The sequence below is a fragment of the Cygnus atratus genome, chromosome 25, assembly GCF_013377495.2.
Source record: "Cygnus atratus isolate AKBS03 ecotype Queensland, Australia chromosome 25, CAtr_DNAZoo_HiC_assembly, whole genome shotgun sequence".
Lineage (NCBI taxonomy): Eukaryota > Metazoa > Chordata > Aves > Anseriformes > Anatidae > Cygnus > Cygnus atratus.
Genome location: NC_066386.1, coordinates 1,086,163 through 1,113,391, shown reverse-complemented (window position 1 = coordinate 1,113,391; position 27,229 = coordinate 1,086,163). Strand labels below are relative to the sequence as shown.

The 27,229-nt window shown below is 64.0% G+C and overlaps 2 protein-coding genes and 2 non-coding genes across 5 annotated transcripts; 2 read left to right on the top strand and 2 right to left on the bottom strand.

The window, feature by feature from the left end:
- Window positions 1-4,802: 4,802 nt before the first annotated feature.
- Window positions 4,803-6,456, bottom strand: LOC126913568 (dickkopf-related protein 3-like). Its single transcript, XM_050715424.1, has 3 exons — window positions 6,304-6,456; window positions 5,237-5,414; window positions 4,803-5,002 (listed from the first exon to the last, which is right to left on the bottom strand). The coding sequence occupies exons 1-3, from the start codon at window positions 6,454-6,456 to the stop codon at window positions 4,803-4,805; spliced, it is 531 nt and encodes a 176-aa protein (XP_050571381.1).
- On the bottom strand, window positions 5,891-5,981 carry TRNAI-UAU (transfer RNA isoleucine (anticodon UAU)). The gene is given in 2 exon segments: window positions 5,891-5,926; window positions 5,944-5,981. It is a non-coding gene; the product is annotated as a tRNA-Ile (tRNA).
- Window positions 6,457-7,895: 1,439 nt separating the features above from the next.
- Window positions 7,896-7,967, top strand: TRNAC-GCA (transfer RNA cysteine (anticodon GCA)). Its single transcript has one exon. It is a non-coding gene; the product is annotated as a tRNA-Cys (tRNA).
- Window positions 7,968-9,852: 1,885 nt separating this feature from the next.
- On the top strand, window positions 9,853-26,469 carry PLXDC1 (plexin domain containing 1). 2 transcript variants are annotated; one of them, XM_035569860.2, is made up of 14 exons: window positions 9,857-10,020; window positions 11,154-11,302; window positions 13,972-14,115; window positions 14,483-14,552; window positions 14,660-14,782; window positions 15,086-15,204; window positions 15,424-15,523; window positions 17,087-17,182; window positions 18,100-18,181; window positions 20,182-20,242; window positions 21,153-21,288; window positions 22,944-22,979; window positions 23,408-23,568; window positions 24,710-26,469. In XM_035569860.2, exons 1-14 carry the CDS (start codon window positions 9,966-9,968, stop codon window positions 24,827-24,829), a joined length of 1,452 nt encoding a protein of 483 aa, XP_035425753.1. In that variant the 5' UTR covers window positions 9,857-9,965; the 3' UTR covers window positions 24,830-26,469. The 2 variants fall into 2 exon arrangements, with proteins under 2 accessions (XP_035425755.1, XP_035425753.1); XM_035569862.2 differs by lacking the exons at window positions 22,944-22,979; window positions 23,408-23,568; window positions 24,710-26,469 and adding an exon at window positions 21,942-22,451 and having other exon boundaries at window positions 9,853-10,020.
- The last annotated feature ends 760 nt before the right edge of the window (window positions 26,470-27,229 follow it).

Sequence of the window (27,229 nt, the reverse complement as noted above, 5' to 3'; positions counted from 1 at the left end):
CCTGTTCTGGAGCTGAGGCTCCGCCCCCATACGCCGCAGGCTCCGCCCACCACCTCATTGGGGCCTGAAGCTCCTCCCACGTGTGCCGCAGGCTCCGCCCACCACCTCTTTCGGCCCGTAGTCTCCTCCCCCAGCCACTATAGGCTCCACCCACCTCCCCGTTGGCACCCATAGGCTCCGCCCCAGGTGCCACAGGCTCCACCGGCCACCGTATTGGGGTCAGAAGCCCCACCCCCAGGTTTGCCAGGCCCCACCCACTGCCTTATTGGGGCCTGAGGCTCCACCCCCATGTGCCACAGGCCCCACCCACCACCTTATTGGGGGCTGAAGCTCCACCCCCAGACACCACAGGCTCCACCCCCAAGGCCAGATGCTCCTCCCACCCCTCCTCCTGTCCCCGCCCCCTCCCCACAGGCCATGCCCTGTCCCACAAGCTCTGCCCCCTCCCACAAGCTCCACCCCCTCCCCACAGGCCATGCCCACCCCTCCCACAGCCCCGCCCCCTCCCACAAGCCCCGCCCCCTCCCACAAGCCCCGCCCCCTCCCACAAGCCCCGCCCCTCCCACAAGCCCCGCCCCCTCCCCACAGGCCATGCCCCCTCCCACAAAGCCCCTCCCCACAAGCCCCGCCCCCTCCCACACGCCCCACCCCCCCCTCCCACAAGCCCCTCCCACCCCCTCTCTCCCCCCGCCCCCCCTCCCCAGGAGATGTTCGACATCGTGCTGGACGAGAACCAGCTGGAGGAGGCGTGCGAGCACCTGGCCGAGTACCTGGAGGCCTACTGGAAGGCCACGCACCCCCCCAGCAGCAACCCCCCCAACCCGCTGCTCAGCCGCACCATGGCCACGGCGGCGCTGGCCGCCAGCCCCGCGCCCGTCTCCAACCTGCAGGTACAGGTGCTCACCTCCCTGCGCAGGAACCTGGCCTTCTGGGGGCGGGGGGCCGCCGAGCCCACCCCCCCCGCGCCCCTGGAGGAGCACGCGCTGTGAGACGGCAGCGGGGAGTGTGTCCCCCCACCCCCCCCGCCAAGTCCTGCGCTGGGGACCCCCCCCCACCCTCAATGTCATGGCCACGCCGGGGGAGCAGGGACACCCCCGGGTTCAGGGCTGCCACGGGGGACCCCACAGTTGTGGGTCGCCCCCCCCCCCCCCCCATCCAGGGATGCCCTCCCTGCTCTGGGGTTGCTGCCCCCCACCCCCCCCCCCAGGTTTGACCCCCTCCCCACCCTAGGTTTGGGGCCAGCCGCCTGCGTTCTGCTCCCCCCATGGCCAAGGTCACCCTTGGGACCTGCTCTCTGCCACCCTCCAGGATCGGGTCTCTGTGGGGATCTGTGCCCCCCCCCCCCAGGGATCTGCCCCCTACGAGGCTCCCTGGGAATGTGGGGTCCCTCCGCGCCCCCCCCCCCCCCCAGGGGCTGCAGACCCCACTCCCGCACCGCTCCGGAGCTCTCCGGGTGGCAGCGAGGGCTTACGGGGGCACCCTGGTGCTGGGGTGCAGAGCCCCCTCCCACCACGGGCCGAGCCCTGGGACGCCCCTCAGCCCCCCCAGGGCTGGTGGGGAGCGGCCGTGCTCAGTCCGGGGGGGGGGGTCCACAACACCTCCGGGACAGGAGGCAGAGGAGGGACGTCTGTCCTGTGTTGTCTGTCGCCGTTTCCCCCACCAAGCAGGACGCTGCTGGGTGCCAGCCCCCACCCCACTGCACCTCCTGCTCTGCTATTTACCCCCCCGTGTCCCCCCCCAGCCCTGTCCTGGTGCCCCCCCACCCCCCAGTACCGGATTGCACAGAGACCTGCGGTGTCACATCCAGGGTGCCTGGCACGGGCAGGCCAGGCTGGGCAGGAGCTGCATGCGCCCCCCCCCCCCCCGCACCCCCCAGCCCCACGGCGCGCGGCTAACCTGCCCCCCCCAACTAACACTCCCCCCCCCCCCCCATCTGTCCCCGCACGGTGTGGTCGCTTCTCCTCCTAACCAGGGCCCGTACCTCGTGCACGGGGAGCCGCCGGGCCGGGGGGAGCGCGGCAGCCCCCCCGGGGGGCCCGTCCCGCCGCCCACCCGCGCGGCGCCCCGCGGCCTGGCCCGCCAGGACACCTTCGACTCGGAGACCCCGGGCAGCCGGGATTCGGCCTGCACCGAGCCCGGAGACTCCTGCATGGACGTCGAGACCGACCCCGGCGAGGAGGAGGAGGAGGAGGACGACGAAGAGCCGCGGGGGGGCCCCCCCCACCCAGGCTCCGGCCACGGCCACCGGCACCCCGTCGCGTTACGGGGCCGGGCGTTACGGGGCCGAGCCAAGGGCCAGGACCGCTACGGCCCCGAGCCCCCGGAGCCCCTCGGCCTGGACCAGAGCGACGTGGAGGGCTGGGGCCACGACGTTTACATCCGCTAGGATGAGGGGGGGGCCAGGCCGGGCATAGGGGCCCCCCCCCCCCCCCCAGCAGCGCCGGCTTTGGGGCGAGGAGAGCCCCGCTGGTTGCCTTTGGGGGCTGCGTGCCCCAAGCCCCCTGCCCTGGGGGCTCCCCCTGCCCTGGGGGCATCCCCCTGCCCTGCTCCTCGGCGCGTGTGGGGGGGGCGTCTCCCTCCCCCTGCAGCCCCCCCCCCAGCATCTCACGGTGCCTCGGGGCGCTCCCTGCCCTACAGGGAGAGAAAGTGACCAAAGGGGACCCTGGGGGGGGGGGGGCTCAGCCCGCAGTCGGCACGTCCCCATCCCCTGTGGCACGGGGTATGGGGGGGCCATGTCCCCCCCCCTCAAACTCCCCCCCCCCAGCCCTTGCCCGCTGGCTGCCCGCACCCCCCGCGGGTGCTCCCGCTGCTCCATGGTGCTGTTTGCCACCCCGCTGCAGGGTGGTGGTGGGGGGGGGGCCCTGCCAGCTGCCCCCCCCCCAGCCGGTGCCTGCCCCAGCAGCGGGAGGGGTGCATGCGTGTGCGGGGTTTTGGGGTGTTTCGGGTGGGGGGGGGGTCCCCAACACCCCAGGCAGTTGCCCCCCCCCCCCGGGTGCTGCCTGCCTGTGGCGGGGGGGGGGGGGGGACGGGACGTGGAGCGTTTGCATGTGTTTGCAGTGGAGGGGCTCAGAATGGGGCTGGGGGGGGGCAAATCTGAGCCAGTTTGGGGGGGGTCTAACCCGTGCTAACAGCTGCCCCAGCCCTGGCCTGCCGCAGCCCTGGCAGCACCCAGCAGGTCCCTCTGCCCTGGGGGGGGGGAGGGGGGGGTCCTACACCGCCCCCCCCCCCCCTTCCCCCGGGACCACGGGGTGTGCCCCCCTCCTCCCCACAACCCCCCCCTCTGTGCCACCCCCCCCCCACCGTGCCTGTCTGCTCTCGCCCCGTCCAGCCGTGTCCGTCCGTCCGTCTGTGAGCCTGTCCGTCCGTCCGTCCCCCCCTGCCTGCAGGGCTGCCTCCCACCCCCACCCCCCCCCCAGCACCCCGGGGTGCTGCCTCCTCCCGTGCCCGCACTGGGGTGCCCCCCGTCCCCCTGCCTCCGGGGGGGGGGGGGGGGGCCAAATCCAGCCCTCACCATGGGGCTGGGCTCACCCCATTTTTGGGGCAGCCCCCCCCCACCCTCCCCACCTCGGGGCGATGCTGGGGGGGGGGGGGGGGGGGCCGGGGTCGCTGCCTTACCCAGACCACCAGCCTTGCCACCGGGAGGGGTCGGGGGGGGGGGCTCCGGGGCGCCCAGCTCTGCCGCTGCCAAGCCGCCTCCACCCGTCGCGTGCCTCAGTTTCCCCCCCCCCTTTTTTTTTTTTCACGGGGGGGGGGGGGACTCGGTGTCACTGCCTGCCAAGTGCTTTGAGACCCGCTTGCCCCCACGGGGGCCGGGCAGCTGGCCCCCCCCCCTCCCCCCCCCCAGCCCTCCGGCGGGCAGAGGGCCGTCCCGTATTTATGTCGCCCCACAAACTTATTTAAAGCCCCGACGAAGTGTATTTTATTTATTTATTCTCCTTCGTGTGTCGGGGGGGGGGGACGGGGGACGGGGGGGGACGACGACGACACCCTCGGCCCGCTCGCTTGGTTCTTTGTAATAAACATTTCGGTGACATCTCCCCGCGGCCGCGCCTGCTGGGGGGGGGGGGGGGGGGCGTGGGGCTGGGGGGGGGGCAAAGCTGGGACCGAGCACGGCTCAGCCCCGCGGTGACCCCAACCTCTGCCATGGGGGGGGGGGGGCGGGGGGGGCTCGGGGGTGGCCGGGACCTGCCCGGCTCCCTGGGAGGGGGGGGGACGGAGGCACGGAGCAGCGCCCCGTGTCCGCGGGGGGGGGGGCTGTACAGGCTATTTACAGGGAATAAATCCGGCGCTGCCGGCTCAGGGCTGCCGGCACCTCCACTCGCTCTTCTCCGGCCAGTACTCGAACGCCTTCCTGCGGGGGGGGGGACACGGGGATGTCAGGGGCATGGGGGGGGGGCATTGGGAGCACGGGGGGACATCGGGGTGCATGGGGACATCGGGGGCATGGGGGACATCGGGGGCGTGGGGGGAAATTGGGGGCACGGGGGGGGGTCATCGGGGTCACATCGGGGGTATGGGGGGACATCAGCGTGGGTGGGGACATCAGGGCGCGTGGGGACATTGGGGCACGGGGGGGACATTGGGGGTAAGGGGGGGACATCAGGGGGGCAGGGGGGACATCAGGGGCACGGGGTGGACATCGGGGCGCAGGGGGGACATTGGGGCATGGGGGGGAAATCGGGGCGCGTGGGGACATCGGGGTCACACCGCTCCCTACCCCAAGCCCACACAGGGCTTGCAGCCAGAGTGCCCACCCCCCCCCCAATCTCAGGACCCCCGCCCGCGCCCCCCCGTCCCCGTACTCACTCTCGCTGGGGCGTGGAGGCCCGGCACACCAGCCCGGCCTGGCAGGGGCACACCTGGTTGATGCTGAAGGCCAGGCCCCCGGGGGGGACGTGGCAGCCCTGCCCCGGTGCCAGCCGCTGCTGGCACACCCGCTCGCCGTGCCGCCGCGCGCAGCAGCCGCCCGGCCCGCAGTCCTCGTCCCGACGGCACCGGGCTCCTGGGGGGGGGGGGGGAAAGAGGGGGCAGAGAGCGGGGTTAGGGGAGGGGAGACCCCAGCCCCACTTTGGGGTAGGAGGCTGCAATGGGGCTGAGCGTTGGGGTGGGTGCAGGAGGGTGGCACCGACCCCGCCAGCACCGCGTCCCCGCCAGCGCCACGTCCCCCAGCTCCCAGGGTTGGGGCTGGGGGGGCTGCCCCTTGTCCCCCCCCCCCCCATCCCAGTCCCCTGCTCACCCTCCTGCCCGTCGGGCACGGGCTGCTGGCACTTCCCGAACATGCAGAGCAGGCCGTGGGCGCAGTGGGCGTCGTGGCGGCAGTACTGCCCCGCGGGGCGCGCGGGCAGGCACAGCCCGAAGTGCTCGTCGCAGAAGTGCCCGCGGGCGCAGGGGCTGTCAGGGCCGCACGCTGTCACCTGCACGGGGGACAGAGCAAAGGGTCGGGGGGGGGGGCCCGTCCCCATCGCCACGATGGGCCAGGAGGAGCTCGTTAGGGCGGCACAAAAATTGTGCTCGTGTTTTAGGCAGGGAAGGGGCACGGCTGCGGCTGGGTGAGGGCGCGTGGGAGCTGGGACCCCACAGGGGGTGTTTTGGGGGGCAAAGGGGTGCGTGGGCAGGATTGGGGGCTGCAGGGCTTTTAGGGCAGGACCGGGGTCCCTCTGCTTTTAGGACTGGACCGGGATCCCTGGGGCTTTTAGGGCATGACCGAGGTTCCTGGGGCTTTTAGGTGCCGCTGGCGCACAGGGACACATCCCCAGAGGATGCCCGCTGCAGCAGCCGTTTTCCCTCGGGAAAACAAAACCCCGCGGCTTGGGGCAGCAGCACGGGGTGAAGGGGGGGGGGGGGCGGAAGCAGGAGATCCCCACCCCACTCCCGGAGCCCGTAAAAGTCCTGCTCCAGGTGAGGCTCGAACTCACAACCTCGGCATTGCTCCGTGTACTGCCCTATAAGTACCGCGCGCTGACCGATTGCGCCACTGGAGCGCCCGCTGCGGACCGCGCCCCCTCCCGGCTCCCAGCCCTGCGGCCCCCCCCCGACCTCCCCCTGCACCCCCCGCACCCCCCCCCGGCTGCAAACCCTGCGCCCACCCCTGCCGCAAACCCTGCTCCCACCCTGGCTGGGAACTGTGCCCCCCCCCCCCCGCCCCGCTTCCTCTCCGGCTGGACGCAGAGCCTTCATCCACCCCTGCTGCGAAGCCTTCACCCACCCCAGCTCCCAGCCCTGCTGCAGCTGCCTGTCCTCCTGTCCCCCTGTCCCCCCCCCCCCCGCCCTCCCCAGCACCCCCCGGCTGGGGACACCGCTCACCTCCTCCAGGTTGTCCCCAGGCCCCGCTCTCCTGCCCAGCGCGGCCTCGTCCGGGGGGTGCCGGGGCAGGGAGTACATCCAGGCCCAGAGGTGGCCGGAGGCGGCGGGCAGGAGCGTGGCACTGAGGCAGAGGAGGGCCAGGGCCGGCTGCATGCTGCTGGCAGCGGGGCTGGGAAGCTCGGCGCTGGGGTGCTCGGCGCTGGGGTGCCCGGTATTTGTAGCCCGTGGCCTATCTGGGCCCCCGCTGCTAAAACTGTTTGCCCACCTAATGGGGAAGGAGGAGGCAATCAGGGGTTAAGGGATTAACATAATTGCCAGCCTTCCCCTCGCTGGGGGCAACAGCCCCAAAGCAAACGGCCCCCTCGGAGCAGTCTGGCCCCGGCGCCTGCTCGGCTCCAGCCCCGTGCTCTGGGCCCATGGGGGCTGCGCTGCCCCGGAGCCCCCCACGCACTCAGCATCCAGGGGTGACGAGCTTTGCACCTTCCCTAACGGCGCCGCAAACGAGGTGTTTGCTGCCTGCCCCTTATCTCCCCACCGTGCTGAGCAAACCCGCAAATGGCCTCCCCGGAGCGGGTCCCCAGACAGTGCCACCGCCGCGTCCCCAGGCGTGGGGGGGTCTGAGCTGGGGCTCCCCCAGTGCTCCCCCCCCCAGACCCCTCCAATACACTTCGCAGTGGGGAGAGCCCCCCGGGGCTTGTTCCTGGTGGCTGTCCCAACTGGGAGCAGGGGGGGGTTGTCACTGGGGGCCAGAGGGGAGTGGGGTGCACCGGGGGCCTCCCCTCCTACGGTTTCCTCCTCGGGGCCTCCATCCCCAAGCTCCTGCTGCCCCAGGTGACTCCCCCTGCCCCTGTGCCTCAGTTTCCCCACCTGTACAAGAGACCCTGATGGGTGCTGCAGCGACGCGGGGCAGCTCTGGGAGGGGATCCCCCGGAGCAGTGGCTGCAAACCCACAGCAGCTGCTGGCACCGGGGCGACCCCATAAACCTCGCTTTGCCTTGTGCCAGTGCTGCGGGCCAGAACCCCCCCCCGCAGCCGCCCCCACACGCGTTTGCGCAGCGGCTTAGGGAGCAAATATTAAATATTGACCCGGCCTCCCCGGGGACAATCCCGGCCGCTTCCCCATCCGCCTCCCGCTGGGTGCTCGCCCCGGCGCCGTCTCCGCTTAATCCCTGCACCGCGAAGGCTCCGCACGGCCGCTCGGCAGCCCCCAGCCCTGGTGGCTTTGGGGGCGGGGGGGCAGAGGGGAGGCTCGGGGCTCCCCCAGCCCCAGCAGCCCCCAGCAGCTCGCACAGTTCGGCTTTGCCACGACTCGGGGGTTTGGCTCCTTCCCACTCCTGCCTCTGCTGGCTCTGTGTGGCCCCAAAAGCCGCGACCCCAGGTGAGAGTGGGGCATGGACCCCCCCCCCCGCCCCCCCACACCCCTGTGCGGGGGTCCTGCTTGTGTGTGCAGGTGAGACAGTGCGTGTGCAGGTGTGTACACGCGTGTGCACGTGTGTAAATGTGTGCAGTGTGTGCAGCGTGCGCAGTTACACAGAGGTTGCATGGTGCAGGCTGCAGGCACCAGAGCCGCTCCGCAGCTGCCTCCCAGCAGAGGGGGTATAGCTCAGTGGTAGAGCATTTGACTGCAGATCAAGAGGTCCCCGGTTCAAATCCGGGTGCCCCCTTCTTTTGGGGGCATCCCCCCTTTTTGCACCCCCTTTATTTGCTCCGCAGCAGCAGCAGCAGCAGCGAGGGGACGTGGCGCGGTGTTGCCGCCCGCTTCCTGCTGCCTCTGCGGCGCCGTGTCCCCGTTATGGGACACTTCTCTCTCTCGCTGAACGAGGGATCCAGCCCTCTGGGTGCTGAGCACCTTCCCCACCCCATGGGCGCCCAGGTGTGTCCCCCCCTGGGGCCAGGCATCGCCCCCGCTTCCCCTTCCAGGCAGCCGAGCAGCCGCAGGACCCCGCAGCTCCGCTGCATCCCCGGGGCCGGGCGCAGGGCTGGGGGTCGGGGTCACCCCAAGGCCCTCAGCACGGGGAGAGCACCCAGCACCTGCCCCAGCACCCCAGGGTGCTCCTGTCCCACTTTCCCCCCTCTTCTGGGGCTGAGCCAACCACAGGGCACCCAGCGCTGAGCCCCCAGCTGCTGCCCAAGTCATGGCGCAGTCACCACATCCCGCACAGGACCAGCACCTCGGGTGGCTCCGGGGTCCGCAGGGCCGGTGACACCCCTGACCCCGCTCCCCCAGCCCAGTTCCTCCTGGGGAACCCCCAACTCCCCCAGGAATCATTTTTCCTGCAAAGGGGGGAAAACGGGGGCTTGGGAAGCAAACCCAGCCCGGCGCTCCGAGGGCGTGCTCCTGGTACCTTGCACCGTGACCAACGGGGTCAGGTCCCAGCCGGGGGGGAGCAGGGGGCAAGGGCTGGGGGTGGGGGGGAACCTGGGCCCCCCAAAACAGTGGCTGCGATCGCTGTGCTTGTTGTCCTCTTGCTGCTTGTCACTAGATGGCAGCTGGCCACGTGCCGGGCTGTGCGTGCCCCGTGCGCTGCTTTTGGGGGGCTGTGGGACCCCCCTGGGGCTGGGAGAGGCTGGGGAGGGGGCGAGAAGATGAGCAGGGGGGCGCTCAGCCCCAGCACCCCAGCACCAAGCCACTGCCCCTGGGCTGCCTGCAGTGGGGACAGGGTGGTGGCACTCGTGGGCTCGGTGCCACCCGTGCCGCCCTGCAGGGCTGGTGTCCGCCTGCCCCCCCAGGCCCTGGAGAAATGTTTCCCTGCAGAGAAATGCCCCGAGGATGAGCACGGGCACCGAGACGGGCGGCACCTGCTTGGCTGATTTTTTAATTGCGGCAGGGGGAGGCCGTACCCGGTGCCATCCGTCACCCACGTCCGTCTCTGCCACGATGGTGGGGCTGGGGGTCTCTGCTCCGAGACCACCCCAGGATGGTCCTTAAGGGGCAGCCGGTGTCGTGGGGCTGCGGGAGCGGGGCCGCGGAGTGCAGGGAGGACGAGGAAGCCGGGTGCTGGAGGAGGCCACGAGGGGCCTCGAAGTGCTGCGCGTGCAGGAGGCAGCGCTCCCACCCGTGGGCACGCGTGGGTGCAGGTGCCCGCCTGTGTGTGTGTGTGTGTGTGTGCACAGTTTGGGGTGCACGCATGGTTTGGGGTGCGCACACAACTTGGAGTGCTGGTTTGGGGTGCACGAACAGTTTGGGGTGCGCGCATGGTTTGGGGTGCACAGTTTGGGGTGTACACACAGGTTGGGGTGCGTGCTTTGGGGTGTGCGCATGGTTTGGGGTGTGTGCGCGGTTTGGGGTGCACACACACAGTTTGGGGTGCTTGCTCGGGGTGCAGGCTCTGTGCGCCCCGTGTGTGTTTGGGGGGGGGGGGGGCAGCGCCTCTCCCCTCCTGCCCGCGCTGCTCCCCCCGACGGCTGCGGGAGCCCCGGGCCGGGGAGAGGCTCCGGAGCCCCCCGCGGCACCCCCGGCCCTGCCCCGGGGCACCCCCGGCTCCATCCCCCGGGGCCGGGCGCTGCCTCCGGCCCCCTGCCCACCCCCGGCCCCACCCCCGGCTCCACCCCCGGCCCCTGCCCGGGCTCCGGTTCCCGGCTCCGGCTCCGGCGGCGGCGGCGGCTCGGGGGGGTGGCGGCCCATGGCGGGGCGCTGAGCCCCCAGCACAGCCGGGGCCGCGATGCGCTGGGGGGGCCTCATCCTGCTCTGCTTGCTGCCGGGCCCGCGGGGCGCAGGTAGGGGCCGGGAACGTGCCCGGCCGGGGGGAGGACGAGCTCCGGGGGGGGGGGACGGGGACGGGACCGGAGGCGGTGCGGGGCTGAGCTCCGTGCCCGCGGTCCCGCGTGGCCGTGGGCAGCGGGGGGCGCCGCCTCCCGGTGCCGCAGCCCCCTGCCTGCCGCGGGGGTCCACGCGTGTCCGTGTCCCCCCCCCCCCCCGCCCCGTGCCCGTGATGCCCCCACACCGGCGGCACGGCGGAGGCGTGGGGCTCCCCCCCCCGTGGGGAAGGGGCTGGCGAGCGCGTCCCCGACCCCCGGAGCCCCCCTCCCCGCCGGGTCCGCCCCGCGCCCCCCTGCCTCAGTTTCCCCTCCCGAAGGGGCTGGGGACGGGCCCTGCGCGATGGCTCGGGGGAGGGGGGCACCGAGAGCTCGTTTAGGCAGCAGTGAGCCCCTGGCAGCCCCGAGCCCCCCCTCAGGGCAGCAGCTCCTGGCCCCACGGGAGGTTTTGGTCCCCCACGGGTGGTTTTGCTCTCCCACGCGTCCCGGCTCTGTCCCTGCCGTGGGTCCCCGCGCCGTGGGTGAGCGCGTGCCGGCGGCACTGCCCACGCCGTGCGGAGCTGCCAGGAAACCTCGTGAGCCTCCAGAGCTGGTCCCAAGCAGCTTCCTCATCTCCCCCCTGCCGCGTTCTGGCCTTGGCAGCCTCCCCGGGGCAGGGATGCAGCAGGCAGGGCCTTGGGGAAGGGGCTGCTGGGGTGGGCGCCTGGAGCCCCCAGGGCAGGGGGGAGCTGGGGACCCGTGGCCGGGGACGTCGCCGGCGTCGCCCATTCCTGCAGCCCCTCTGTCCCCAAGGCTTGGTGCCCCCTCCTCAAGCACTGGTGTGTGCAGGGTGGGAGCTGGGCAGGGGGCAGCTCTGTTGGTGTTTTGCCTCTTTTTGCCCCCCCCGTCCTTGTCCTCCCCTGCCCGTGGCCCCCTGTCCCTGTGCCCCGTAGCCACCCCTGACCCGAGGTGCCCTTCCCTGCGTCCCCATCACCGTGCTGCTCACTGGGGCCACCGGGCTCGTGCCACCAGGCAGAAGCTGCCCTGCTGGGGGACAGGGCTGGCACCAGCCTGACCCCACGCTGACCCCGCCTTGTGCCCCCCTCCTCTCCCAGGACGGCCCCCCGGGAGCCCCGCGGCGGGCGAAGGGCGGCTCGGAGCTGGGGAGCCCTCGGCGGGGCCGGAGGGGACCCACATCAGCCAGGACCTGGTGGGGCGCAGCCTGGCCATCGACACGCTGCCGGCCAACGAGACGCGGATCGTGGTGAGTCGGGGACCTGACACTGCCCCCTGCACCCCCGGAGGCAGGATCTGGCCCTGCCACTGCCCCGAGCTATTTCCAGGCTGGGCAGGGAGCTGGCGGAGATGCTGGCCCTGATTTAACGCGTGGGGCTGGATCCTGGCAGCATGGGGGGGGGGTAATTACAGCCTGCTGGGGAGGCGGCCGTGCCTGGGGGCTGCTCTGAGCCCTGCCAGGTCCCCGGGAGCACCCAAGGGCCAGCCCTGGGCTGAGCAGCTTGGGGACGCTCCACTCACTGCGGTGCCACGTTGCAGCGGGGATGCTGCTGGGGGCAAGGGGCTGTGCAGGGCCGGGGGGGCTCTTGCACTTTTTTACGGCTGCTGGTGGAATTATCTGGCAGCAGTGTCACCGCTGGGGGGGTGGCACCCAGCTCTCACCCCTCGGCTGTGCCTAACTCGTGCCCCGCAGTCAGCTCCCCGCTGTTTGTGTGGGGGGGATGCGGGGGTCCCCAGGCTGTGATGGGCTCGGAGCGGGACGCTCTCCGTGGGATGAGGACCCTGCTCTGGTGACTTGTGACTTGTTCTGGGGTTTCTGCTGGCAGCCGACTGTGGATTCAGTGGGATTAGTTCACGGAGGAGGTGGTGCAGGAGAGAAACGGTGGTAAAACAGAACTGAGCTGCTGGTAAAGGGACCCCCGGGGAGCTCTGCGGGGGCCCTGAAAACCCCAGGGGGACTGGGGAGAGAGGGAGAGCAGCGGAGGAGGTGGAAGGTGAGCGAGGAATTGTTCTGAGGGGCTGCGAGGATGAGAGAAGCGATGGGAGAGGGGGGCACGGGGCGAGGGGGGCGCAGGGAGCGCGGCTGCAGGGCTGGGGGGCCCTGGGCTGGCTCCGCTCCGCTCCAGCTCCCGCCTGGCCTCGCTCATTGACCAGGGCTGGGGATGGAGAGGGGCCAGAAGCCAGGAACATCCCCGATGTGGAAGTGTTTTTAAATCCCAGCCTGAGCAGCCCAACCACAGCACGGCACCGAAGGGCGCCGGGAAGCCGCAGGGAGGGCGCGGCCGCGCTTGTGGGTCCCGGTGAGGGGAAGGCAGCGATTTCCCAGGGCTTGGCGGTGTCGGGGGGCGAGCAACACCCACCCCAAGAGCAGGGCCATGTTCCAGGCCAGGGACACTGCTCCGCTGCCAGTCCCTGCCTCTCTCCATGCCCCAGCTACTGGAGCCCTTTTGGCGAGCCTCTCGCCCCCAAAATGCTTCGGGTTTGGGGCGCAGGAGCCGTGCGCTCCCGCGGCGCTGCACTGCCCCTTGTTTGTGTGTCCGAACCTCTCCCAGTCCTGTAAGCAAAGCGAGGTGACAGGCTAGGACATCCCAGTGAGTCAGCGATGAGCTCAGGAGCTCGGCAGCCAGCTCCTCCGCGCTCCCATCCTGGCTCCTTCCCCCCCGGTTTATTGGGAACACATTGGGCAGGCGCGGGGGCTGCGGGTGGCGAGGCTCGGTGCGGGGGCACGGGGGTTTTGTGGCTGGACACCCAGCACCGCTCTGTCCTCATGTCCTGGGGCCCCCGGAGTCTTTGCATGGGGCCGTGTGCTGGGATGAGCCGGTACCGGCACAGCTCCTCCGTGCCTCAGTTTCCCATCGGTGCCAAAGGGGCTCCCCGAGCTGCGTCCGTCCCTCCGGGAGAGAAACTGGGTCTGAAATGTCCGACTGCTGTAAGGGACGAGCTGGGGAAGCTTCCCCTGGAACCAGGACCTACGGGAGGGAGAGGAGGGCAGCAGCTCTCCCTGACTTCTGCTGAAGCAGAGAAATTGCACGTTATGGGGCTTCTCTGATAGCACTTCTACTTTATTCCTTATAACCCCCAGAGACCCTGCGGCGGTGCGCTGGGAAATAACAAGGCTGTTTAGGGCCGGGCCTTTTCCTTCTTTTTTTCCCCCTCCAACCCATTAATTCCCGGGCTGACGTCTCCTTCCCTGCCTGCAGTGCCTGGCTTTGTGTCCGAGAAGCTGGGAGCGGGCTGGGGGGGTGCTGGGGGCGAGGGCTGGGGTCGGAAGGGGCTGAGCAGCATGAGGGCAGCACGCGGGGACGAGCGGCGAGCACGGCGGTGTGCCAGCATCTGGCACGGAGCAAAGTTTTCCCAAGGAAAATGAGGATGCTTCCCACCCCCCCCCCCGCACGACCCCACCACCCTGACAAGTGGCGGCTCCCGGCTGTGTCCCCAGGGGGCTGCAGCCCCCCGGAGCTGTGGGGCGACAGGAGGAGCCCAGGGTCCCTCTGGCTGGGCTTGGTGAAGGTGCTCGCCGTCCCTCAGCTGCGTGCACCGAGGTCGATTGTTTCCTCCAGGCCTTAACGTCTTCATCTCTTTGCTTTGCGCCCGGTGGTCGCTTCAGCTGTAACTTCCCGCCAGGTATTTTCTTCTCGGGACGGCCGCATCTGCTCTGCTGAAGGCTCCCGTGAGCCACGGCCCCTCTCCTGCCAGCCAGCGCCTGCTCTCTGCCATGAGCCGGGCTCGTGGCTCCTCTCCGCTCCTTCCCCAGGCGCTCCGCACCCCGGGCCGGCTTCCCGCGGGGAATCGCTGCGCTGCTGTCACCGCTGGGCTGCACCGGGCTCAGGGCTCCGAGCTGTGCCCGTGGGTTTTGTGTCCCCGGGGAGCAGCCGTGCTGACGCCGTCCCCTGTCCCCGCCCCCCCCCCCCGCTGCAGGAGGACAACCACAGCTACTACGTGTCCCGCACCTACGGCCCGGGGGATGCGCGCCTGCGGGGGCTGTGGGTGGACATGGCAGCGGCCAACAGGAGCCACGTGAAGATCCACGGGATCCTCTCCAACACGCACAGGCAGGCCTCGGTGAGCCCCGCGGGACCTGGCGCAGCCTGGGCTGTCCCCGGGTCCCTTCTCCCAGCAGGGATTTCCCTGGGGGGGGGCAGCTCGCCGGGGACGGCAGCAGCTCCTCCACGTCTCCTGGTGGAGACCAAGGCGTGGTAAGCGTTTGGTTTTCCCCAGAGCCAGCCCTGGGGGGCAGAAGGGGACGAGCCGTGGGTGCTGGGTACCTGCTCCCATCTCACTCCCATCCCTCCATGCACTGGCCCTGGGAGCTTGCTCCAAGGCAGGGCAGAGCCGATGCCGATGGGCACGGACCCATCCCAGTGCCCGCACCCTGCGCAGGCATTTTCCACCACCTGACTGCTGTTCTCACCCCCCTTTTCCTCCGCAGCGAATCGTCCTCTCCTTTGACTTCCCCTTCTACGGCCACCTCCTGCGGCAGGTGACGATCGCCACGGGAGGTGAGTTGGGGGCGGCTGGCGCGGCGTCCCCATGGGACGGGGGCTGGACACGGCCCTGGTTCGAGCTACGACCTCGTGGCCCGCTTCACCCTCTTCTGCTCGCTCAGGGTTTATCTTCATGGGGGACGTCATCCACCGCATGCTCACGGCCACGCAGTACGTGGCGCCCCTCATGGCCAACTTCAACCCCAGCTACTCCCGCAACTCCACCGTCCAGTACCTGGACAACGGTGAGCGCTGGTCCCGCCGCCTCCTCGTGAAACTGGGCAAAACTCAGCTCTCGGCCCCCAGTAACGGGGCTGGGGCTGGGTGGGGAAGGGGGATGGAGCAGCGGGGGCTGTTTGGTACCTGGGGACGCCCGGTGGGTTTGGGTAGGGGCGGCTGGGGTGTTCAGCAGGGGCTGTGCTCAGGGCGAGGTGCTGGGGATGGGGATGAGGTGTCGGGGAGCTTCGCAGGGACATGATGGTAAATGGGGCTGCAGGGACATGGGGTGAGGAGAGGCAAGAGGGTGACCTGCTCTGGTCTGCCCCCAGGGACGGTGTTTGTGGTGCAGTGGGACAAGGTGTACCTGCAGGGCAAGGAGGACATGGGCAGCTTCACCTTCCAGGCCGCCCTGCACAGCACCGGGAGGATCGTCTTCGGGTACAAGGAGGTGAGAGGCGGGGAGGGCACGGCGGGGCACGGTGGGACCCGGGGGTCCGGCTGGGCCGGGGGGGGGAGCTGCAGGGCCCCGTGGGGATCCCGCGGGTCTGGGAACCATCGGTGCACCGAGCCTGGGCGTTCCCAGAGCCACCGAGGTGCCGGGGGCTCTGCGGAGCAGCCCCAGCCCGGAGCAGGGCCAGGCTCCATCGCGCCCTCTCCCTGGCCGCAGATCCCGGTGCCCGTCCTGCAGATCAGTGCCACGCAGCACCCCGTGAAAGCCGGCCTCTCTGACGCCTTCATGATCCTCAACCCATCTCCCGAGGTGCCCGGTGAGTCGCTGCGGGGGGGGGGACAGGGGCAGGCGGCTGTTGGGGCCACTCTTGGGGTGCCGGGGGTCCCCGACACCGTGGCTGCGAGGGGACAGGCATTCAGGGAGCGGGGACACCCTCAGCCTCGGGGACCTGCACAGACAAGGAAAGCAGCAGTGCTCGCAGGCATGGTGGGGACGTGAGGAGGTGCGTGGGGCTGCTTGGGGACCCTCGTGTCCACGTCCCCTGTGCGTCTCCCATGGGACGCAGCTCTCTGGGGTCTTTCCCTGCTCATGGCCCCAGCCCACGGACCCTGCGCGCTCCAGGGACGTGCTGCAGGCAGAAGGGCTTCTGGCTTCTTGAGCAGCGTTCAGAATCGCTGCCAGCAGCCGAGCATCGCTTCCTGGTTTCCAGCTGATGAGGGGCAGAGCGGGTGCAAACGAGAATGGAGATGGATGAGTGGGGTGGGGTGCGGGGAGCCACTGGGGGCAGGATCGGAGGAGCCACACTGCTGTGGCTCTGGGGTGTCCTCAGCCTCAGATCACAGTGCTGCAGGCGGGGTTGGGACCTACACCACCACCAGCAGGACACGGGGACCACGTGTGTGGCCACACGCTTGTTCCACGCATGACGTGAGCTCCAGGCACAGGGTGAGCAGGATGCAAAGGCAGCTTCAGCCTCTCAGCTCCCGACCACGCTCCTCCTGCCTCCCCGAGCTGCACCGGTGCGGCTGCTTCTGCTTGTTTTTTATGGTGCCTGCCATCTGGCCCTCGTTTGTTACCCGTTCGCTACTTTGTGAAAAAGCCTCAGCCCAGAGGGTTGGTGCCCCCTCCCCACCAGGCTGCCCCCCCTGCTCCTGCTCCCTGTGCCCGGGGTCTCGCGGACCCCTGCCCGCTCCTCCCGCCTGCAGGGAAATTCAGGGGCTGGATGAGAAAACCTCGCGAGGTGAAGAAAGGAGGCTTGAAGGCAATGGGATGGGGGGAAGAGCACCTTGTCCTGCTCGCCTGCTGGTCCCCAGGAGCAGAGCCGAGGAGCCATGGCTGTGCTGGAGGGGCGCTTCTGCTCAGCCCCCCTGCGGCACGGAGCCAGGGCACCATCGCGGTGTCACAACGGGCATTAGCAGCAGATGCGTGGGGGAACCCTGAGCCCAGGAGAGACCCCTCTGGCTCCCAGGAGAGCAGGGAAAGAGAAGGAAGGGGGCGAGGTGTGAGGGAGAGGGGGAAAGTGGAGGCTGCAGAGCACCGAGGAGCTCCGGGGGAGGCTGGCGGGCCCGTGAGTCACCGCCAAGCAATGTGCTGTGCAGCTCCCTGCTTGTTCGGGGCGATGCAGGGCTGGACCACGTCCACCTCGGCATCTTCTGGTCAGGGAGAGGGGGCCAAGAGCTCCGAGCTCCTCCTTGGGAAGAGGAGATCCGTGCCCTAACCCCAACACCTCCTGCCCCTGCAGCCTGGCAGCCACCGCTGTCCTCTCCTGCATCCCATTTGATTTCAGCTGGGAGCCGGCAGAGCCCCCAGTGCCGGGATTCCTGCGTGGGGCAGCGCCGTGGGGCCGTGCCCAGCCTCACGCGCAGCCGCTGCCTTTCAGAGTCCCGCCGCCGGACCATCTACGAGTACCACCGCGTGGAGCTGGACACCAGCAGGATCACCAGCATGTCGGCCGTGGAGTTCACCCCGCTGCCCAGTAAGTCGGGGGGGCCTTCAGTTCCTTGTTTTCCCATCTCAAGGGCAGCCCGTCCTGCTGGAACCATCCCGGAATCTCCATCCCTTGGTGGGTACGGGGCCCATCCTGCGCTGGTCCTGAGCATGTGCCTGCAGTTGTGCTGTTTGCAGGAGCCAGCAGGGCCGGGGGCTGAGCTGCAAACGCACTTCTTGCAAAAAGAAAGAGCAAAAGAGCAAAAGTAGTGCAGGGAGCACGGGTGGCTCCTTCCACCTGCCCGGCTGCTGAAGTTCCTGCTCTTTGCCCCGCACGCTGCAGGCAGTTCTGCTGAATGCTGCTTCCCCTCAGGCCTGGCCACGAGACAGTTTCCACACCCCCACGGTCAATACTCTGGTGAAATTTGTTGAGCATCCCGCTAACCAGATCCATTTTTAGTGTTCAAAGCCAAGGATCCACGCTCACGAGGGAAAGTCGTCATGCGGTCTGTAAATACAGAGCAGGGAGTAAATCCGTCACGAGGATACCGAGGCTGTGCATTCAGACAGCCTCCCCAGGGTATTTTATGGCAACTTTAACAGCAGGCAGGGCTCCTGCAGAGCAGATCATAAATAAGCATTCTGCAATTTTATTTTTGTTTCCTTAAGGCTTGCTATTTTGTTCCCCCTGGCAGCCAGGGCAGATGAGAGCAACGGCTTCAGAGGAGCCACGGGGTTAGCAGACCTGGTCTCAAGGTTTTCTTCGGGGAGGGGGGGGATGTTAATTTTTTGCCTTATTGAGGTCAGAAGGGAGGCAGGGGCAGGCGTCCCCGTGGGAAAGGGGCACTGCTGCCTTTTGGGACGGGAGCTGCTGGTGTTCTGCCTCCATCACTGGCTCTCCCAAAACAAAGTGCCCTGGGCAGGTGCCGGTGCCTTGCTGGTTCATCTCTCCTCTCTCCTTTGCAGCTTGTCTCCAGCATCAGAGCTGTGAAATGTGCGTGACCTCGGAGCTGACCTTCAACTGCAGCTGGTGCCACGTTCTGCAGAGGTAGCGTGGACGAGTCCCTTCCCACCTCTCCTCTCGCTAACGCTTGTGTAGCTGGGAGAGCAAGTGTCACTCCAGGGCTGACCTCCTGCGATGCCTCTATTGCTGCTGCTGGCTTTTTTTTCTTTTTTTTTTTTTTAAGTGGTTTTCCTTTTTTTCATTAGAGCGCTGCTCTCACTGTCTCACAGCCAGTGATAAAGTGGCGGTCTGATCTCAGGTTGCAAGCAGTTAGGAGGAGACACTTCCTGGGGCTGGCGTTCCTGGTCCCAGCGCTTTGATGCAGAAGCTGAACAAGTTGGGGCGAGAAGTAAGGCCGAGGCTTTTGTCAGGGATATTTTTGATGTGGGAAACCAGCCCTGGCTCGGGCTGGGGCGTGCAAGGAGAGCAGGGGATCACGGACATCGAGGACGGGGACGCTGGTTGTACTGGGAACGCTGGCTGTGCTGGGGATGCCGGCGTGCTGCAGTCCCAGCGCTGCAGCCGGCCCGCGCCCTGCTCTCCTTCAGCTCCAGCAGGAGAGCGTTTAATGAGGTTTTGCAGACCCGGTTATGTAGAGCTGGCGGCAGGGGAGGGGACCCAGTAACACACATCCTCGGCTCGCCCCGCACCGCCCCCTCCTCTCCGCAGCCTCCCCGGGCTGCGCTCGCTGGCGATTCCTGCGAGGCACCGGGCAGGCACAGGGCAGAGGGGACAGGGACAGTCCGCAGGCATCGCAGAGGTTACTCCATCAGTCAGCACAGGCTGGTGCATCCCCGGAGCCAGGGGATGATCGTTTTTCAGTGACAGTTGCCCCACTGGTAGAGGATGTTGTGTCCTCGCCGCTGAAGGATGCATGAAAGCAGAGGTGGCTCTGGTCACGAGCCCAGGCCCGGGATGCAGCGGCTTGGTCTGGGTCTGGTTTGGGCTGAAACCCCAGCATTCGAGCACTTTATCACTCTGCTTGTTTCAAACTGACAGCATTCACAAGCCTGATCTTCTCAAATCCAAGCTGCTGTCGCTTGCGTTTGCTCTCATCACCTACAGCGCGGTGACGCCTCGGTGCTTTGCCCCAAATCCACGCGTGCTGCAGCTGTAACCACACGTAGGCAGCTCGGTCCCCAAGAGCTTAGGTTACAAATGGAAAGCTCAGATGGCAAGGGCTTACATGTGCTGGAAATTGCAAGCTAGAGCAAGTCTACTCCTATCGTGTTGGCTTTCAACCGGGCTGGTTTTGCAGAGCCAACGCAATCTTTCCAGGGAAGCTGGGAGGGTGGCTTCTAGGGTTTGGACTCACACCCCGAGTCCAGCTCAGTGTTTTAACCCCCCAACATCCTTGCAGCTCTCTTCTGGGCAGTACAGTTTGCATTTTGCTTATGCTGAGCCCCCAGTTGTCACAGGAACTCTGCCACAAAAGCACTCAGCGACTCAGCAGGACCTGAAGTTCTTTGTGGCTTCTCCTCTTTTCTTGGTTGGTAGTTGGGAAAATTGCTGCTTGTATGAGCTGAGTCTGTGTTTCGTGTTTTGGTAGTCCCCAGAGGCTTTCCAAAGGTCAGTGTACTGCTTCAGTTCCTCTGTTTCTGTAGCTGGTGTTTTCCCAGTGTCAGTTATAATTTCTTTAATGTGCTTTTCCTGTGCAGATGTTGTTGAGAAAAAAATAAAATAAAATCATGGAGATCTTGACCTTGCCCTGGCACAGAGTTTAGGGAATGGAAACTCAAACTCAGTCTATATATTTTTCCTATTCCTCTGCTTCTCTGTTTTCCTTGGAGAAGAAGCGCTGACCATTTTCCACCTCTGTAAAGAGGAACATTTGGGTCCTTCCAGCACAGCTGTATTGGAAACCCCGTGCCTTTGGAGACCAGCGCGTGTGTCATCTTTCCACTCCTCTGCTGTTTGTCTGTACCTGCAGGCAGTGCCCGTCGGGGTAGCGTTTGGGGTTCCTGGGCAGCTCAGGGGCCGTCAGCACCCTGCATGTTGCTGCCTGCGGGGTCCCTGCCCCGCGTTAACCCCGCTTCTCGCCGCAGGTGTTCCAGCGGGTTCGACCGATACCGCGAGGAGTGGCTGTCCTACGGCTGCGGCCAGCAGGTAAGGCAGGGACCGGCTGCTGCCAGGCGCTGGGAGTGGTGCTGAGCTACAGGCAGCACCGCGGCCACATCGCAGCTCCAGCAATGGGCTCTCAGCTCCACTTGCCCCGTGCTGTTCTGGAACAGATGGGGTATCCCATTAGAGACGTAGATGTTCCTGTTACAGCAGGGTATTAGTAGGGACATCTCCTCCCTACCCATTGGGGTATCGGTAGGGACATCTCCTCCCTGCTCCTCTGGGGCAGCTAAAAGATGGCTCAGCCACACCAGCACCAGTCCTCGCCTTGCTGGTCGGTGCTGGGTGCTCAGAGACCCACCCCCCCCCACCAAGGATAACGCCTGGTGCAGTCAGAGTGCTCCGGGATGGTTTTTCTTCACCTTCTGCAGTGGGACTCTTGCTCACTCTGAAGCATGAAGAAATTAGTCCTTGGGATTTTTTTAATTTTTTTTTCTGTCCTTGTTAGCACAACTGCCTCCACGTTGGATGAACTCGTTTCTTTGTCTCAGCGAGATCAGCTCGAACAAAACATCTGTTTCTGCTTTGGTGCTTTGTTGTTTTGGTTTGCCTTTTTTTCCCCTGCTGAAAACTCATCTTTGTTCCCTGTTTACCGAGAGGGTTGAGCGAGGGAAAGGGAGGTCAGCAGCCCGACACCCATGTTCTGGGATGTGAGGAGGTCAGACCGTGGGACCTTGTCATTGTCATCCCTTAACTCAGTGGTCCCCAAACTCTTCCTCCTGTTCTCCAGCCCCTTCCCCTCCAGTTCTGGCACCCCGTACCACATCCCCTTGCCCCATGCCAGTATCTGAAGCCCAACCAGCCCTCGGGCCGGGAAGCCCAGACCTTACTGCTGGCACCCTGGTGCTCGTGCTGGAGGATTTCTAGGCCACCAGCCGCTCCGTTTCCTTTTCAGTCCGATGAGAAGAGCTGCGAGGATTTGGCAGAGGATGACCACTACTCGGCCCCCCCCAGCAGCTCGCTCTCGCCGCTGGAGGAGAACGTCGCTGCCTCCACCTCCTCGCTCTTCATTGACGGCCTCACTACGGAAGGTAGGGGGCAATGGGGCCAACCCCTGCGGCACGGACACCCCATCCCCAGGGACCTCCGTCCCAGACCTCGTAAAGCCAGGCCATGTCCACCCAAGTCCCCTAAGGAGGCGTCCGTCTGAGCAGGGGGGCAGAGGTGGGTGCTGGTGGCAGTGGGAGAGGGAAGGAGCAGCCCAGGAGGTGAGACCCTGATGGGAAAAAGGACGGGGCATCCCCCGGTGCAGCGTTACAGGTGCATCGCTGCCTTTTTGTGCTTCGTTGGGGTCTGAGGAGGCGACAGACCAAAGCATAAGGCCCTGGTGGTCGGGCTCCCAGCACCATAACGGAGGTTAATGCTGCATACGGGGGCTCACGTTTTTGATGTGGTCGGTTCTTGCTCAGGGCTGGCAGAGCTGTCAGCCTGGCAGTAACACAGCAGACGTGTGTGAGTGCCCTCTGCTCACGAGCGGTGCTCGTCCCAGCATAGGAAGGCTCCAAATAAAGCCCCGTCCTCCCCTCCGGGACACCCCTGTTCTGAAGCTTGATAATCCTATTAACACAGGGCTCGCTCCTCGGGTCCTAGCGGCAGGTATCGCTTCAATTTCGTTGCTTAATAGTCCCTAACGCAAACTGCTAATTAGAATAAATAGAAAGGAACATTAGTAATTGTCCTTCAGCGATGGGAAGGAGCTGGCAGGGGGAACGGAGCGCCTGGCTGACGGAGTTGACTTTGAAAGGAGCAATTAAAGGAAGGGGGAGTGCGACACCACCACGGAGATTATTTCCCAACTCATCGCCAATTCTTGGAAAAAGAACAAGAGGCTTTCTGTGACGTAGTCAAGCATGAAGTTAATTTGTAATCTTGGAAGGAAACAAACAGCCAGCTGCACCAGGCAGCGAACTTTATCTGGAGCAGCGCGGCGAAGGCAGAAGCCAAGTGGGAGGCGTGGGTCCACCCCTCGAGGCCAGCCCAGGCGTGGGTCCTCCCTCGAGGCCAGCCCAGCCGTGTCCCTGCGTGCTGGGGATGCTCGTGGTGGTGCCTTGTGGCTGCTCGTGGCGGAGCCAAGCGTGAGCCTGGTGGCAATGGTTCTGACTCAGGGCTTCGGCTGGACTCTCGAGGGCACAGTGGTGGGGAGCATCAAGACCCAAAGCCTTGTACAAACACATCCTGGTGCTTCCAGAGTGAGATTTAAATTAAAAAAAAAAAAATAAAAAATAAAAATTGGATTTTGGGCCCCCCATGGAAGGCATCCACAGAGCAACGTCCCTGTGATTTATTGGGGCTGTACTGGCAGCACAGCACAGCGAATGCTGTCGTCTGAACATGAAGTCATCCCTGACTATTCTGCCTTGCACACCAAGCATATTTAGGCTACCAAAGACTGTTAAAGACATATAAAGACTGTTTTCCTCAGATGTTTGTGCTCCAGGTGCCACCTTTGTGAAGGAAGATAAACCACAAGGCACGTGCTTACACTTTTGTGTTTTTTTCTCTGGGTTCCTTTCCCTTCCATCATACTCCGAGGCTGAAAACTAAGTAAATGTGTAATTGCTGTGTAAACGCTGTGCCAAGAGGTGTGTGCTGGCAAGCATCCCTGTTACAGAGGGATAAAAGAGGGTGGGAAGCATGGAGAATATTTCAGAAGGCTCTTAACTTCTTTGCTGTTGCTTTCTTTCAGATGACACAAAGCTCAATCAGTATGCAGGGAGCGAAGGTAAGGCCCTGATTTCCTCTTCAGCTGCTCCCACTCTGTTCCAGGTGGGAACAGGTTACACTGACAGCAAATGCAGAGGAGAGTTATGATCAGCCAGCCGGGTGGACAGGCGAAAGTGAGCTTGGAAAGATGTAATCAAGATAAGAATCCCATTGTCCTTACCTTAATACTGTTTCAGGTTGTGAAATGTGAAGGTTGGGGCCTATCTGTTTTGCCCTGATGCTCTTTGTCTGCTTCTCCCACTTCCTCAGTCCTGCCAGGTGAACCACGATGATGAGTTTGCTCTTTCCATGCAACTCCCTTTTTCTGCATTTTTTACATGAACAGAGTCCTTTTTCTTTTGCATTTCTCCAGTTGTGCCAAAGAGTGCTGTAAAACTCAAATACAGAATGTGTCCTTCAAATACAAAACGTGGATTCTTTTTGCAGGTGTGGGAAGCAGCCTCCCGTCCAAGAACGCAGGCGCCCCGGTTCACACCGGTACGATCGTGGGGATCGTCCTGGCCGTGTTGCTCATCGCAGCCATTATCCTCGCTGGGATTTACATCAACAGCCACCCCACCTCGAACGCTGCACTGTTCTTCATTGAGGTGAGCAGAGACCCCTTCCCCGGCCGGTTTTCTCTTTCTCTGCCATCAGCACCAATCCTGCCCTTCCAGAGGCGGGCAGGAGGAGAGGCGAGGAGAGAGGAACTTGGATAGATCTCCCATCCAAGTTTCTTTCTGTGGCCCTGCAGTCCCAGCCAATCTCCCAACTTCCAGCTGATGATGCTTTAAACTTAGGCTCCCTCCCTCCCACACTGTTTTATTTTGCACTCTTTCATACCCTCCCTTTCACACATTGCCTTTTCTCCCCATACAACGTTAGACATTTCCACCTGCCTCCCTCCATAAGCAGTTGTACATGGGGGCCTTGGTTGGAGCCGTGACTTAACGGAGATCGCTGCCTCTTGAATTGCCCAGCTGGATTTTGTTGACTAAAATTGTCAGACTTTGCTGATAGATGTCATGCCATCAGCTACCGTGTGAGCGGTGGCGTGAAGGCTCTAAATGGAAGAATTTAATTCTCGGAAGGATGGGGGGTCCCACAGTCTCCATCTGCTGCTAAAAGCCAGGCGAGCGCTTGGTGCAGGCTCCTGAGGCAGGCAGCAGTGGGCTGAATCCTGGCACAGGAGCTGCTGCAGAGGGAGGGAGCAGCACGTGGCCCTCAGCCTCTCATTGCTCGCTAGCTCTGTCCTCAAGCCCTTCTCTTCCCTCTGGCTGTCCCCTCAGAAGGGCCAGGCTCTGGAGGCTCAGTCTCCATGCCCTTTACCAGCTCAGTACCTGAGCACCTGGCAGTGTTTGGTGCATTTTTCCTCGCAGCACCCGGCTGAGACTGGGCAGTGCTGCTGTCCCCGTGCTGCTGGTGGAGGGGAAGCACGGAGGGAATGTGTTTGTGGTCACACAGCCAGCTCTTGGCATCCCCAGTCCCCTTGTTCTGGGGCTGAAGTGAGCTTTTCCTTCAAGTTTCCCCTTCCACCCACTTCCCATCTCAGCCCTACCAGTGGGTCAACTCAGCGTGACCGCTGCATCATAATGCACTCTTAAAAGCATAAAGCGATTTTTCTTTTGTTAATAAAAAGCTGAGCTTCCACAAAGCCAGCATTATTCCGGGCTGAGCTGCCCCTTTGCAGCAGGCCCGATGCAAATGGCCGCCTCGCAGCTCCTGACTGCTCCTTGTTTCTGCCCGCAGCGGCGGCCGCACCGCTGGCCGGCCATGAAGTTCCGCAACCACAGCAGCCATGCGACGTACGCCGAGGTGGAGGCAGCTGGCCACGAGAAGGAGGGCTTCGTGGAGGCAGAGCAGTGCTGAGCGCTGCTTCCCCCGTGCCTCTGACCGCCCCGTCCCACGCCTTGGGGTCCTCTGTTACTGCAAAGTCTTTCCCCTCCTGGAAAAGAAAGAGCAAAGTAGAGGAAAGCGGCCGAGTGGAGCATGAAAGGAAGGAGCCGGGGTGATGTAAGGATGGGACCTGCTGAGATTCCTCACAGGACAGCAGAACCCGAAGTGGTGGCAGTGGCGGGACGCTGGGCTCTGCCTGAAGCCCGGCTCCGAAGCCCTTCACGTGTCAGTAGAAAAGACTGTGGCCCAATTTTTAGCTTGGCTCTGGTTTTTGTGTCCTGGTTGGGTTTTCCCCGCCTATGTGGGGCTGACCTCTCTGCTCCTCCACCAGGACTCTTGATGTGGGCCACATCTCGGCAGAGCCCCCAGTTTTTCCCCGGGGCCGTGTGCTGCCCCCCGGGTCTGCTGGGACGCGGCGAGGTGAGGCTGGGACGGCAACGGTGGTGGCTGCAGGGCTGTAAAGCTGGCTCGCCAGGGCTCACCTCTGTCCCATCCCCTCTCCCCCAGCTCCGTCCCTTTCTCCTTTGCCTTCTTTTTTTTTGGGGGGTCAGGCAGCGATTAATTTCGTCTTCAGGGCTGAGAAGCCTCCTGGCTTCATCTTCATCCCGCAGTCGGTCTGCACCTCCATGGCTTCCATTCCCTGCCCTCCTCTCCCGTCCCAGTAACAGCTGCTTCCCCCTGCTCCAGCAGAATGGGAAACCCGATGTATTTTAAAAGCAAAAACCCCACTGAGGATTCACCTTCAGGATGTTCATGAGCCAGTGGCTCTGATGCACTTTCTCGCATCCGTTTCCTCAATTACTAACTAAAAACTTTACCCTAAAGGACTCAGAGAGTGAAAAAAATATCTTAGATTTCTTCAAGACATATCTTCATAGCACAGCTGCTAATCCAGCAGGAGTGGGGTAGGTTTTAAAGGCAGAGGATGGGGACAGAGCCCGAGCAAAAGCTGTGTGCTCCCATGGGCTACATCCTGAGGTAAACCCTCCTTCATGGGAGCGTCCCATAAATAAAACACAAAGGCCTTACATGCCTTGATACATAGAAAATCTGGAAAATGCCTTGTTAGCATCATAGTATTCAGAGCCTTGAGTCAGTGGATTTTTTATTTTTATTTCTTATTGTGTCTGTGATAGGCCCTGGTCTGCATTGGTACCGATACTGTGATTCCAGAATCTGACCCTACCTAAGGGCTTCAACACCAGACCTCTCAGGGTTGTTCTGCTCCTTCTGTGCAATCAAATCCCAGACTAATCTGCAGAAATGCTTATCCCACTTCCACAGCCACCAGCCATAGCAGGATTCGTCCCTAAACTGAGGAAAGGTGGTATGAAAAAGACAGAGTCCAAAGTCCAGTGTCAGGTAAAGTTTTATTTCCCCCACCAAAAAAAAAAAGGTGTTGGTTTTATGGACTTTTTTTTTTCCCCTCCCCTCTCGGTCCTCAGTTATTTATTCTGATATCATCTTTGGTGCATATTTTATCCACTGGCTGGTTCAGCTGTCACTGGTGGTGATTACTGCCAAAGGCATGGTCTGTCTAATTAATGTCTTCCTTCTCATCTGCTGAATTTATATAGCCATTAAAGATAAATATGGATGCTTTGTGGCATTTAGACCCCAGATTATACTTTCTCATGTGTAGCCACTAGGGAGACTTTTGCTGCATCTTATTATGGCATAAAGGCACCAAAATGCTCTAACAGGGTAAGTCAGACCGAGCCGTGCCAAGCTGTTATGACCCAGACAGTCTCTCCTTAGATGTATTTTGAAGATAAACCTTATTCCCAAATAAAGCTTTCAGCTGGAAAGTTGGTTTTTTCCCTGTTTCCCTGAAGAACTCAAAGGAATGCTGTCATCTAGTTTTTTGCCCCGGATCTGATCTTTGAAACAGTTATAAGCTGGCAAGGACTTTTCTCTGGATTTTAATCTTTTCAAAAAATGGCCTTGATTTTTTTCTTGATATGCATACACAATAACAGCAAGATTTTTAGGTACTCCTCTTCCTCTACAGCCCCTAGAAATGCTAGGTAACATCCAGCAAGTCTGAAATGCTGCAAATTGAAAAGAAAACAGACTTTAAATAGAGTGCAATTGAGCTGCATAAATCACTGCTGCGTTACTACAGCCAGAATCTTAAAAGAATTCAAAAGAGGATCAGATCCTCAGGTGGAGAAAAACAACATCCAAGTGCCCTAGCACAGAAACGGCTGAGATGCATAAAGTATACCACAGGACAGATGCCAAATTTGGAGTGCCTGGTCAGAAAGGCTTTTTTTTTTTCCTTTTTTTTTTTTTTTTGCCTTTACACAAAGAAACAAAACAAAGCAGGATCCTCTGTATTCTACAGTTGTTCAGTAGACGTTTGTTCTAGCT